Here is an 11993-nt window from a genome sequence, read left to right as displayed (position 1 = left end):
GTGATACGTGCCACCGGGAAGGCTCAGCGACCCGCGTGAGCCTGTTGGAGCCCGTGTTAGCGGGGCCGCTGTACCGCCGCATCGACTTGTTGTGATGGCGCATCTAGGCCTATAGCCAGGCTGCGACTCCTCTTGCTATTGGCATCACTCTTCGTTTTACGGACTCGCCTCGGTCCAGACCTCGCCAAACGTACGTGTTGCTCCTCACGACGGATGCGCCCGTCTGAGCGTGCTCGCCACTACAAGTCTGTCTCGCGCGCTGTGCACGGAGTTGGTTCCCACCACCTCGCTGAAGCATCGCCCCAAGGTATGCCGCCACATGTGCGCACCCCTTCCTGGCCGCACGACAGTCACGTTGTGCCTCTTGCTCGCTGGAGACATTGCGAACAATCCCGGCCCCAAGCGCACGTCGTCACGTCCTATACTTGCAGCCGCTGCGAAAAGGTTGTGTATGACAACGTCGCCGCTCTCCAATGTGATGGATGCGGAAGGTGGGCACATCGCACGTGCGAACTGATGACGCTCGCTGTATACCGCCGCCTTTCATCGTCGACTGAGTGCTGGTTGTGTGCCCTTCGTTCGAAATCTTAGCGCAAGTGAACGAGTTGTTATGGCAAAAAAAAATGTCACGAAAGCGACGTACAATTGCAGCGATCGAAATGAAATGATGTCCTGGCCCCTGTAAACTTGCGGATGTCAATAAACGATTTGTTCTCACTTGCTGCTCACTGTGGTCTGTGCCAGTCGAGGCCATCTGGTCACCTGGCGTAACATCACTTCACTAGCGCGGCGCAAGTAAACACGCGGCCAGCGTGCCAGCCAGCAACCAGCAGAAGCAGCGAGCCGGCGGCTGCCGTGCGAGAGCAGCCATGTTATTAAAGGAGCCATGAAGACAAAATACAAGTTGGGTTTATTAGAAAGACTGCTTAGTCCCGATAACAATGATACCAATATCATCGCAACCTTCGAACAAATAACGGAGATATTAAAGAAAACGTGCGAAGCAGTCGCGACCCCCTAGCCAATTTCCCGCAACTTTTCTATGACGTCACGGAACCTTGTTTGTGCGGTTGGCGGCCGCCTAACTCACCTGTCGCGACGACGCATGACTGGACGTCTGTAATGGGGCCTCTAGTTCCATTTGACGGCATCACTTAAATGCTAACGTGCAGTTAACGCACTGAAAATTATGTTTTATTTTTGGCCCGTATGACGTCATTCTTGCTCATAACACGTCACTGTGGCGCAAAATTTGAAAGTTTTTAAGTAATTCTTGCTTTTTTTTTTGTTAAAAAAACATCTTTTGTGGCTGTAATGGAGCTGAGTGAGATACTGAATCCTAGTTCTCTCAAATCAAACGAAGTTTGATTTGAGAGAACTATTTTCTCATCATGGCTCCTTTAAGGAGCTCAAGCGGCCTGTGCAAAAAGCATCCGCCATGTTTACAAAGCCTTGATTCAGCGGCACCAAGCGGGCTCCCTCGGTAGTTCACGACGCCGCCGCTACGATTTTTCTGGCACTACAGGCAAAGCTAGACCTTTGCTTCTCTAAAATCCTCCCTGTTCTGTGGTAGACTCGTCAAAATGCTCTACCTGCCCGAACCCGAAGCCCATAGCGACGGTTCCAGCTGCCGAAGGCGTCATTTCCACTGTTGCAGCGTCGTCGTCCATGTTGCAGCGGCCGTGTCACTGTCATTCGTTGAATGAGGCGTAGTCCCGTCGCAGGCTCGTTGTCCTCGTCGCCATTATGTAGTGTTCATGCCAGGACGACAGACGTGACGGCACACGATCGTGGCAGGAACGGGATGGGTTTATTCCATCGTGACAAACGGGTGAAACAAAAGAGGGATCGCTAGTAGGCGAGCTGTATATATAACCACTGAGAGGGGAGCCGAGGCCGAGAAGAAAGAATGTCGGAGCAGTTAAGTGGTTGATCTGATCTGATTGTGGGGTTTAACGCGCCGACGCAACGCAGGCGATGAGGCGCGCCGTAGTGGAGGGCTCCGGATTAATTTTGACCACCTGGGGATCTTTATCGTGCGCCGAAATCTCGTACACACGGGCGTGTTTGCTTTTCGCCTCCATCAGAAAAGCGGCCGCCGCGGCCGGGAATCGAACCCGCGACCTCGTGCAGCAGTTAAGTGGTGTTACCATTTAAGGGCACCCCACAAATGCAAGAATGCGTCATGCTACCAGTGAAAGGGATCAAAATTGCTCTTGAAAACTGATTCTGATTGTAGGGTTTAACGCGCCGACGCAACGCAGGCGGTGAGGCGCGCCGTAGTGGAGGGCTCCGGATTAATTTTGACCACCTGGATATCTTTAACGTGCGCCGAAATCTCGTACACACGGGCGTTTTTGCTTTTCGCCTCCATCAGAAAAGCGGCCGCCGCGGCCGGCAATCGAACCCGCGACCTCGTGCTCAGCAGCGCAACGCCTAACCACTGAGCCACCGCGGCGGGTCGCTCTTGAAAACTAAATTCCAGAGATCGAGGCTTCATGATTTGCTTCCTTTTATGCGTTTATTGAAGGCTGAAAGCCATAGTCTGGAAAGATCGAGCTTGCTACGAGCCATGGCATAAAAGTTCATTGTCATTATTGCGGCCGTTCTGAGATTCCCGATGGGTCGCCGCTTTTTTGTCGTAGTAATGAAAACTTATTGCGGCTTCCATGCTATACATTGAACGTTGAGGAATTGAAATACAGCGTATGCTGTATTTCGGTTCCTCAACGTTCCTCAAACAAGAGTGGTATATACCACTCTTGTTTGCACCTTTCCTGCTCACATACGGCGCCGAAAAGGCACGAAGCGCGCCCACCGTGTGCATTCTTTCGGGCCACGCAGCGGAGCATACGCACTAGCAGCGCGACGCTGTCGCCGTCTACATGTCGATCTCGCGGCGAATAATGCAATACGAGCAGCAACTGTTTTGAATGTGGCGCGCTTCCATCGCCCGCTTCCTTTTTTTGTCAGTCGGCCATATCCGTGATTGCACTGCCTACGGCAGAAGGTACTTTATAGGAAAAAAAGATTTTAAACAAAAAAAACACCCGCATTTCCCCGAAGGGGAGCATGGGGAAGTGCGAATGCACGGGTGATGCTATGAGGGGGAGTTATGTTGAACTGTGTTGGCATTCGCCCGTTAGTTGCATTTAACACCCCCGCGTGATCAAGTGGGGATTCACACACCCCGTTAGTCGTTCTCTGGAAATCTTGGTGAATTAAAGTGTATATTCGAGGAGATCACACACACACGCAAGTAAAGTGAAACGACAGTATTCTTTATTCAGCACTTGTTGGTGTTGTCGTTGTAGTTGACGGTCATTATGACCGCCTTGTGGTCACTGAAATGTACGGTCAAGAGTTGTTGCAAGACCGCGCGTATCAGACAGTTCCTCGCAAAGGCCAGGTCGATGTAGCTGCCGTTGATGGTGGTGGGAGCCTCTAGCGGTAGGCACGTCATGGAGTGGTTGGCGAGCATGTATTCCATCAACCACTCGCCGCCCTTTCGCACGTCCACGTTAAAGTCCCCAACAACCACGACCGGGTCCGAGGGCTTTACGCGCCTGGCCACACTCTCCATCGCCGCGTCCACGTATTCGACGACGTCGTCGCGCGAGATGTTTGGCGCGAAGTAGAGGGTGACGACCACGATTCCGTCGCCCGAGTACGCGTTGGTGTAGACGGCACTGTACGGCGACTCGTCCCTGACCGGCGAGGTGGACACGGCGTGCGACACGAGGTTCGCATAGACGTGACCGACGAGGTAGACGCCGCAGTACTCGCCCCGACTTCCACTCCTGGCGAAGCAGCAGTCGTCGATGGGGAAGTGGGAATGCACGGGTGATGCGAAAGAATTCTTCTTGGCCAATCGCCCTAAGTGGGTATGTGCTAAAGAAATTAGGAACTCTTCTTGGCCAATCGCCCTAAGTGGGTATGTGGTGCGGACGGACGGACGGCGGTGGACGCGTGATTCAGGGTCGCTTAAGAAGTGCATTCGCACTTAAAAGCTCGCATGAATGCCCGGAATGGAATGGAATGGATGACTTTATTACAGGAGGAGGCCAATAGGCCCTGGTGTGGGGCACGGGGAAAAGGGGAGGGGAAGATTGTTCATATAAAGTCTGCACTGCACTGTGAGCGTTCACTTAGCACGATATGCACAGGTGAAGTTGTGGCGAGGACACTCTACTACGACCATGATTGGGGTATCCAAAAGGAGCCGTTCAGGAGCCACAAGGGGTGTGTTTGGGGGTACATCTAGAGAGAGGGTGAACGATCCGCCATCATACTACTTTATAGAGACCTGTTTTGAGACCGAATTCTGTAATCTTCTGTAAAAGTTGGGGGTTGTTTCTGACGTGTTGGACATGTTCTTCAGAAGTCGTCGGGCGTACGTGCGTCGTAAGGAACTGGTCGCGGTCAGTCGAGTAAGCTGAACAAGCCCAGATGAGGTGGAAAAGATTCGGTGTATTGTTGCTGCCACAGTAGGGGCACCGAGGACTAGCAAGGTGCCTATGCGTTGTCCATTTGGAGATGACGTCCGGAGTGTAGGCCGAGTCAGCGTAGACTTTATTAGCGAAAATTTCTCCTGTTCTTGGCAGGGACTGCGGAGGAGCAAGAAAACCAGGTGGTGAGGCGTCGGCAAGCCGTTGCCGGCTTAGGTTCTTAATTCGACGGTATTTTTGCTGCCAGTCCATTTCGCATGCCTGTTGGGGCTCAGGTCTTCCTTGGATGGACACGGGAACCATGGGAGGATTGCGTAAACACTCCCGGGCAGCATTATGTGCCGAATGGTTTCCGTCCGCTCCATATGTGTGAGCAGGAGTCCAGACCAGGCGTATCTTGAACCCTTCGTGAGTGAGGTCACGAATTTTGTAAAGAATGTTGGTGGCCGTAGAATTGGGCGAGAAGGACCTGTTCAGGTCCCGTAGAGCGACATGGGAGTCAGTGATGACACGGAACTTGTTGGTGGTGATAAATGAGGTCGCACTTTGTATGGCCTGAATGGCGCCGAGGATTCCGAAAAGTTCGGCTTCATCAGTGAGACCGTATGTGTTTGTTATATTGCGAGAGCCATTAAGCTGGGGGATGTCAGGGCAGGTCCAGGCCACCGCTGCTGTTGTTCCGTTGATGGATGCGTCGGTAAAAATGTCTATTTCATCGGGAGCTTTGTCGTTGGCGAGAGTGCGGACATATTGTTCCCGTACGGCGCGGTTACGGCGAGAAATGGGTCGGCGCCTGAGGTGGCCCAGGGCGGGTCGCTCCCAGGGTGGAATAGCAGGTGGAAAAGTGTCAGCATTAAAAGTACTGTTTAATGTGTCCCACTTCAAAATAGATTGTCCTTGAGGCACGTGTTCAAGGTGCTTCTGAAAGGAATAAAATTAAAGTAGTTGGATAGCCGCGTAGAGCGAGAGAACGCACTAAAAGATGCGCCACGCCCTAGTCGCGCATCCTTGGAGCGCGCGGCCGTGGACCGATTACGTCACCTCAATAATCAGCAAATAGCATGAATCGCATTTTTAAGCGTTTTAACCCTGTCCCGAAATACTATCATGAGCTTATACCACACCTCCGGCTTACCCAGTTTCGCTCAAACTCGGGCCTTCTGGAATAGCACCCCTGAACTTTTTTTAAATGCAGAGCATTTCTTAGCCTCGCCTCTTCCTGCGTCGGACGGCGTCCACAGCTCCGCGTCCGCAGCAGGTGCGCGCATGCGTCGTAGTCAGCCCGTTCGCTCGTCACCCCCGGAACGCTCCGTCGCGGTCTCGGCCACGGCCGGGCTGGAGGAGCGGCGGGCGCGCACTTTCATATGAAAGTGCGTGCTCGCCGCTCCTCCAGTCCGGCCGTGTCTCGGCGTAACAGGTGCGTGATAGCAGCGCGGTGGGGCGTAGAAGAGCGCGCGCTGCTTGCGCATGCGCGCTCCCCCCCCCCCGTACCGCTCTCCCTCTACTGCGCGCACTGCAAATATAAAGCCGCTAGCGGTCGCTCGTGCTTGTCACTTCGTTGCTCCTTCCTTCCTTGGTTGACGCTCGCTCCCACGTTTACTCGTGTCTGCTACTCCAGCATCACGGAAGAAGCGAAGGAAGCAACACTGCCTTCAACCAGTACTGAGGCCCCAATGCTCTGCATTTACTCGTGTTCCCCTCGCGGGAATTCGCGGGAATTTTTATATCCATAGCAGCCAAGAATCAGCAACTCGGACAAAGCAGTTAGTAAAGCAGGCTCGAGGGTAGAGAACATGCAGCTGCCCCTAAACAATTCCCGCTTATTCCTGTCCCCGCAGAGTTTGCCATTCCGTCATGCAGCGAAGCTGTTACGCTGGCACAACCGGAACCGCTCCCGGAAGAGAACACACAGAAGTCCAGGGTTACTAAAAACACTTTTTTTGAGCACCTCGAGGGGGGGGGGCACTGTGGTGTTTCGGGACCCATAGTTCCACTTGAAGGAAAACAAGTAATGACAAGGGACATGTGCCTGGCTGTGCCTGGCAGAAGAAAAGGCCGGGCAGGGCCAGGCAGGGGTGAAAAAAAAAAGAAGCACGAATCGGGGGCAAAAAAACGTCTCTCCTCGACTGGCAGCAGTTCTGTGGGAAGACAGGGTCACTGGTGCGAGGGGTTTCCGTCGCGGTCCCCGTTGGTGAGCTTCTCGATGACCTCCTGCAGGGGCACCAGCTCGTGGCGGTCAATGAGGTCAAACTGCTGGACGAAGGAGATGAAGTGCTTGAAGCTGGTGTTGAGGTGCGCCTCCTCGCCCAGCTGCACCACCTCCGAGAAGTGCCGGTGGTAGATGTGCGCGTACACCCGGAACAGCTGCCTCAGGACCGCCTTGGCGATGGACGAGGAGTACTCCGGGAAGGGCGCCCCTGCACGGGACAGCGTGAGGATCGGGAGGAAGAAGAGCGGGCACAACAAGCAGGAGCACAACTCACCGATCGTGGAGGGGAAGAGCGACTCGTCGTTCAGCTGGTCCTGCACCCAGGTCATGAGGTAGGCGATGTACTTAGGCGCCGCTACGGGCTTCTCGGCCGTCTGTCCGTCAGCCCAGCGGTACTCGTGCTCGGGGCCCGCCGACATGACGGCGCAGCTGCTCTCGGTGCAGGACTCGCTCACCATGCCGTACAGAATGCTGATCTGATTGAAGAAGTCCACCGTGTGGACGGCCACCCACTCGTTGAGGTCTTCGCTTTCGGGCAGCATGACGGCCAAGCGCAGGTTGCTCGAGCCCAGAGTGGCCGCCGCCTGCTTCATTAGGTGGTGCGTGCCCTCGCGGATGATGATCTTCGGCTTGAACGCCTCGGAGGAGCAGCCCCCGCTGCAAAGGGGCATCGACAAGGAGGCTCGGCTACACCAGTATCTACGACCCTCCTCTTCGCAGAACGTTTCCAGGCCCACCTATCCCGAGCCACGACTGCCTAAAGGGGCCGCTTTGCCGCGGAGAACGTCGCCGCAGTTGATAACCAGTCGAGAAAACCGCTCGCTTGTCGCTCAAATGACCAGATCCAAGCGCTGCTACACTAATTCTCTTTGGGCTTCCGCCACAGCTCAGCTTGTCACTAGTCACTACAGATATATCCGCCCGGCAGACCGCTCCATGCACAAAACGTACGTTGGCCAGCTGCTCCGGCATTGAATCGGGGGTCTGTTCTAACCAAAAGATGGACCCGCAATCTCAGTTTCACTCGTTCCCTTTCAGCCGCTCGCATAAACTATTACACCACGAGGGAACCTGCTGCTACACGGATCCTCAATGGAGTAGGATCGCGTTGACGCTGCAGCAGATCGTGGGAAAGCGATTTTGATCTGAAATAACGTAGTTGAAGCGATGCTGCCACGCCCAGCCGGCAGCGGCAGTCCGCAGAGTCGCGTTCGGGGGACAAGCCTGCCGCTCGAGCGACGCCTTTGGTAACAACCTTGCTTACCCGGACGACACAACGCGAAGCGCGGAACAGTGTGGGGATTCTTTGCGGCGCATTTCTAGCAGTCCAGGTGTAATCACCGCTGTGCAAATAGCTTGCAAGAGGCGTCGACGCGGTGCTTCCCCCCAAACAACAAAGGCGAATAAAGGTGTGTGCCGAGCTGTCTGAAGTGCGCCGCCTAACTAGCAAAAGGAAGCTCATCTCGACGAGGGGCGTGTACTTGTGGCTCCGAGTAGGATGTGGTGCTTCTATCTTTCTATACAGGGTATCACGGCAGCTGTCCGTGTTACGACCATGTTACGCACGACACCGGGACCAACAGCACAACACGGCCAACAGCTTCCCGGCAGTTGCAGTGATTAAGTATTGGGAGCGGCAGAGGTGCGCGCTAACCCGTTTTTCGTCCACAGGTCGCCACAAAACATCGCCGCATTACTGCTGGCAATAAAACAAAAACCTCACAAACAATATTTTAGCAGTTATTAAAAATATTCAACATTTGCTGCTTACTAAGGAATTTTTTCTTGTCCTCGGTAATTTGTGAAAAAAGAAATTTTCGTTACGTTTTTTGAATGTTTTTGACGCGAATTCTCCTAAGCGGCCCTTGTTGCTGCTTCTTGCGAGTGGTGACGGCTGGGGATTCAGAATCGCCGGTGAGCAACGAAAGGTAACTGTAAATGGCGGCACTCAAACTTACCGCGACTCCTGCCACCAGAGTACCTCTTCTCGTTCAATGTAACCAGAGCGCAGGACTTTTCAATAACCCGTAAAGCTCGCTAAGCTTCACCGTAGTACTATATATGGCTGCAATTCCCGTGTCTGAAATTGGGGCACAAACGTGCTTGCAGTGCTGCTGGAAGACATTTCGACTTCCACACCCTATTTTGAGCACGCGAACACAGCCTTACGAGGGAGAGCACGTTTCAGCCACGGTTCGAGATAGTTGCGTACACTGACCGCAAGACATGAGACCGCAAGAGATGACCGATCCCAGACGTGCGGGCGCACGCAAACCGAGAGGCTCCAGCTTGAGAATTCTACGCATGCGCACTCGTGCCCCCGCAAGTTTCTTGCGTACGCACAGTTGCTGCTTGCGCTTAAATAAAACAGTGATCGGGGCCCGGCTCCGAGATGCGCGCCGAAACCCTGACTGCGTGGATGCTTCTAAGTGGTTTAAGAGTACTTTTCTGGTATGGTTCTTTTTCAAGGAAGGGGCCGAAACAATTCAACAATTTCGAGTTTTCGCAAACATTCTTCACAGAGGCTTTCGATTTCGTTCATCTTGCTTGGAATTGGCTTTCCTATTTCCTCACCCCACCGACGTACGAGCTAAATTGCGGTGCACTGTTAACTTCTCGTTCAGTACTTTCCAACTTTTTCTGCGCGTTCGCGTTTCATGTTATCAGTACATCTTTCTTTTGGTGCGTTGACAATACAGGTGCCGTCCTAAGTAATTGTAACAAGGATTTGTGAATATCATAAAATATGTCTTACTGGCTTTATGACAGCCATTACCAGTTTACAGGTAGCTTTTTCTATTATGAAAAACCCCTTTAAACGCACACCAACGCAGAAACGCAGTTTCCGTGAGAAGAAATTCCTGCAAGTTTAAGAAACCGCGTCGGCACCCGCACGTACTACTTGCCAACCCTTGCCAAATTTTTTGCTTGCGAATCCGCTCCTCTTGCCAACATTTCGAAACAAATGTCTTCGAAAAGTGAATAACCACCCTGTAGCATGAACACGAGGGCTCACCTGCCGACGAGGTGGAAGAGAAGTGAAGACAGCGGCACGGGGAGCAGCGGCGGGGACGGATCTGCAGGGGCCTGCGGGTCTTCCGCGAAGCGGTACATGTGGATGCCGGCGTCCCTGCTGGCGAGCACCACCGTCCCTCCGCCCATCCAGGCGACGTCAAAGCAGTGCCTGTACTTGGTGTTCGACTCGTACGCCTTCAGGAGGGCCCCGTCCTGGGTGAACAGGGTGACCTTGAAGCCGCGGTGGTTGTCGGCCACCAGCACCTCCCCCGCGCCACCGACGCACACAGCGACGGGGAAGTTGGTGACGCCTGCGCCACCGATCTGACGCAGATAGGCGCCCGCGTAGCTGAACACCTTCACGCAGTGGGCGAGGTTGTCGGATATGAATATCTCTTCCTTCTCGTTCACCGCCACGCCGTTCGGGAAAGTGAGTTCGTCGGAGCAGACGAACTCGCGCAGGAGGTTGCCGCTCTGGTCGAAGATTACTACACGCATGACGTGGCACTCGACGACCACCAAGCGCCCGCGGGGGTCCACCGCCACCGCGCGCGGGTGCTTCAGCTCGAGCGAGCCAAACTTGCGCACGAACCGACCGCTGCGGTGGAACACCTGCACCTGGTGGGCGGGCGCCCGCTCGATAACGATGATGTCCCCCGTGGTCCGTGACACCGCCACCCGGCTGGGGAAGTACATCTTCCCGTCGTCCAAGCCCACTTGGCCGAACTGGAACTTGAACCGACCGTCCCGGTCGAACACCTGGACGCGGTGGTTGTTCGCGTCGGCAACAATGATGTCGCTCTCAAAGTTGACGGCCACCCCAGAGGGCTCGCAGAATTCGCCCTCCTTGACGCCCAGGGAGCCGAACTTGTGATAGAGGATCATCTTTTCCCGCCTCATGCGACAGGTGAGCGGAGCAATTGGGGGGCCCTGATGGGCATCGCCCCCACCACCCCACCGACTCGGATGGGGGCTCGGCTCGCCGGTGCTGCAGGCCAGGGACAGCTCGCTCAGATCGCCCGGGCGCAGTGGTTCTGCGCCATCCTGGTGAAGCGCGTGTCCGCGCTCCCGTATGACGGCAGAAACGGGGTCCTGGGTGCCAGAGGGCCCCGAAGCCTCCGGCTGCTGCCCCGCCTGCACTTGGCCGAAGAACATACGGACTCCCTCCTCGATGGCCTTCTGGCTGAACTTGAAGTCCAGCTCCTTGCTGCGGCGCTCCATTTGGGGAAGGAAGCTCTGCAGTGCCGCCGCGGTCGAATCGAGCCGCTGCTCCAGGCCGGGGACCTCGGCGCTGCCCGAGCCGCCTGGCTCCACAGCCACGCGTAAGCGGTCCATGTGTTCGATGCAGTCGCGCACCTTGCGTTCCAGGGCCTCGAAGGAAGCCATCCGGGCGCCGTACAAGTCTCGCAGGTCTCCAAGCATCTTCTCACGGCGCTCCTCGAGCGCCGCGATGAAGAACTGGAAGGTCTTGCCCACTTCCTCCTGGGCTCGGTCGTAGCTTTCGCGCAGCTGCCTCGACATGAGCCGGATGCTTTCGAGCGAGCGCTGCAGCTCCGCGGACGTGCGCTCCACGGGGTCCTCCTCGCACACGGGCTGGTCGGTGCCCTCCTCATCGGCCGCCGGCTGCTCTCCTCCCGTCGCGCCCTGGCACTTCTCCATCGACAGCACCCGGTGGTTCTTGAACAGCATAGACCGGTGGGCTGAAGCGCAGTTGCGGCAGATGAACCGGTTGCAGTCCTGGCACAGGGCCGCAACGCCCGACCATTCGGCCGAGCAGCAGGGCATGCGCATTGCCCCGGAAAACCAACCGCTGCCCTGCGGCGCGAACGATCGAGCTACGAACGGGCCGAGGACGAGCGTCGCGCTTACGGACCAGCGCCGGAGCCTTGGAGCCCGCAGAAGAGGTCTGATCTTGACCGCTGCAGCCAGTGGAATGGCAGCGTTCGACCGGGGCTCGAGGATCGTGCGCTTGCGCGCACGCTCATTTTCGTCCACTTCGTCTTTCACTTGCTGCAGGCCCGTGCTGCCGGCCCTAGCTAAGCGCACAGCTGTTTATAACACGTTATAGGTTCTACTGCGAAAAATGAGCTGGTGGTCGCAAGACCATTCTCTTTTTAACAGTGAAGCTGTTTAGCAAATCGTAATTTTTCGTGTCCGCAGTTAAAAATAACCAGCAATTGTTCAGTTCGCACAAGTGAGCGCGGGCCTTGCGGCGACCGCCCGGCAGTTAACAAAACCAAGAAAACGGCTTGCGCTCGTGTGTGCGTGCCTCGCCACGGCCTTTGGCCTTCCTTTCTAATAAATTTTACAACAACAATAAC

At 55.3% G+C, this 11993-nt stretch overlaps 2 protein-coding genes across 2 annotated transcripts; both read right to left on the bottom strand.

Annotated features, from left to right (window-relative positions):
- Window positions 1–6602: 6602 nt before the first annotated feature.
- On the bottom strand, window positions 6603–8119 carry LOC144161501 (MOB kinase activator 1B-like). The gene is made up of 3 exons (XM_077692165.1): window positions 8106–8119; window positions 6932–7314; window positions 6603–6865 (listed from the first exon to the last, which is right to left on the bottom strand). Exons 1-3 carry the CDS (start codon window positions 8117–8119, stop codon window positions 6603–6605), a joined length of 660 nt encoding a protein of 219 aa, XP_077548291.1.
- A 1550-nt stretch (window positions 8120–9669) lies between these two features.
- Window positions 9670–11463, bottom strand: LOC144161499 (tripartite motif-containing protein 3-like). The gene has a single exon (XM_077692164.1). It carries the CDS (start codon window positions 11461–11463, stop codon window positions 9670–9672), a length of 1794 nt encoding a protein of 597 aa, XP_077548290.1.
- Between the last annotated feature and the right edge of the window lie 530 nt (window positions 11464–11993).

This window comes from Haemaphysalis longicornis, unplaced genomic scaffold (genome assembly GCF_048455015.1).
Source record: "Haemaphysalis longicornis isolate Haplotype H1 unplaced genomic scaffold, Haemaphysalis longicornis Haplotype H1 scaffold_119, whole genome shotgun sequence".
Lineage (NCBI taxonomy): Eukaryota > Metazoa > Arthropoda > Arachnida > Ixodida > Ixodidae > Haemaphysalis > Haemaphysalis longicornis.
Note: the sequence above shows the minus strand (reverse complement) of the source record. Positions and strands in the feature narration are given on the sequence as shown.

What these genes read in the sequence shown, in the direction of transcription:
- LOC144161501 (XM_077692165.1), bottom strand. An exon ending in GCTCTTCCCCTCCACGATCG is followed by an intron (nt 6,866 to 6,931) that starts GTGAGTTGTGCT and finishes TGTCCCGTGCAG; the next exon opens with GGGCGCCCTTCCCGGAGTAC.
- LOC144161499 (XM_077692164.1), bottom strand. Translation starts at nt 11,463, where the DNA reads ATGCGCATGCCCTGCTGCTCGGCCGAATGGTCGGGCGTTGCGGCCCTG.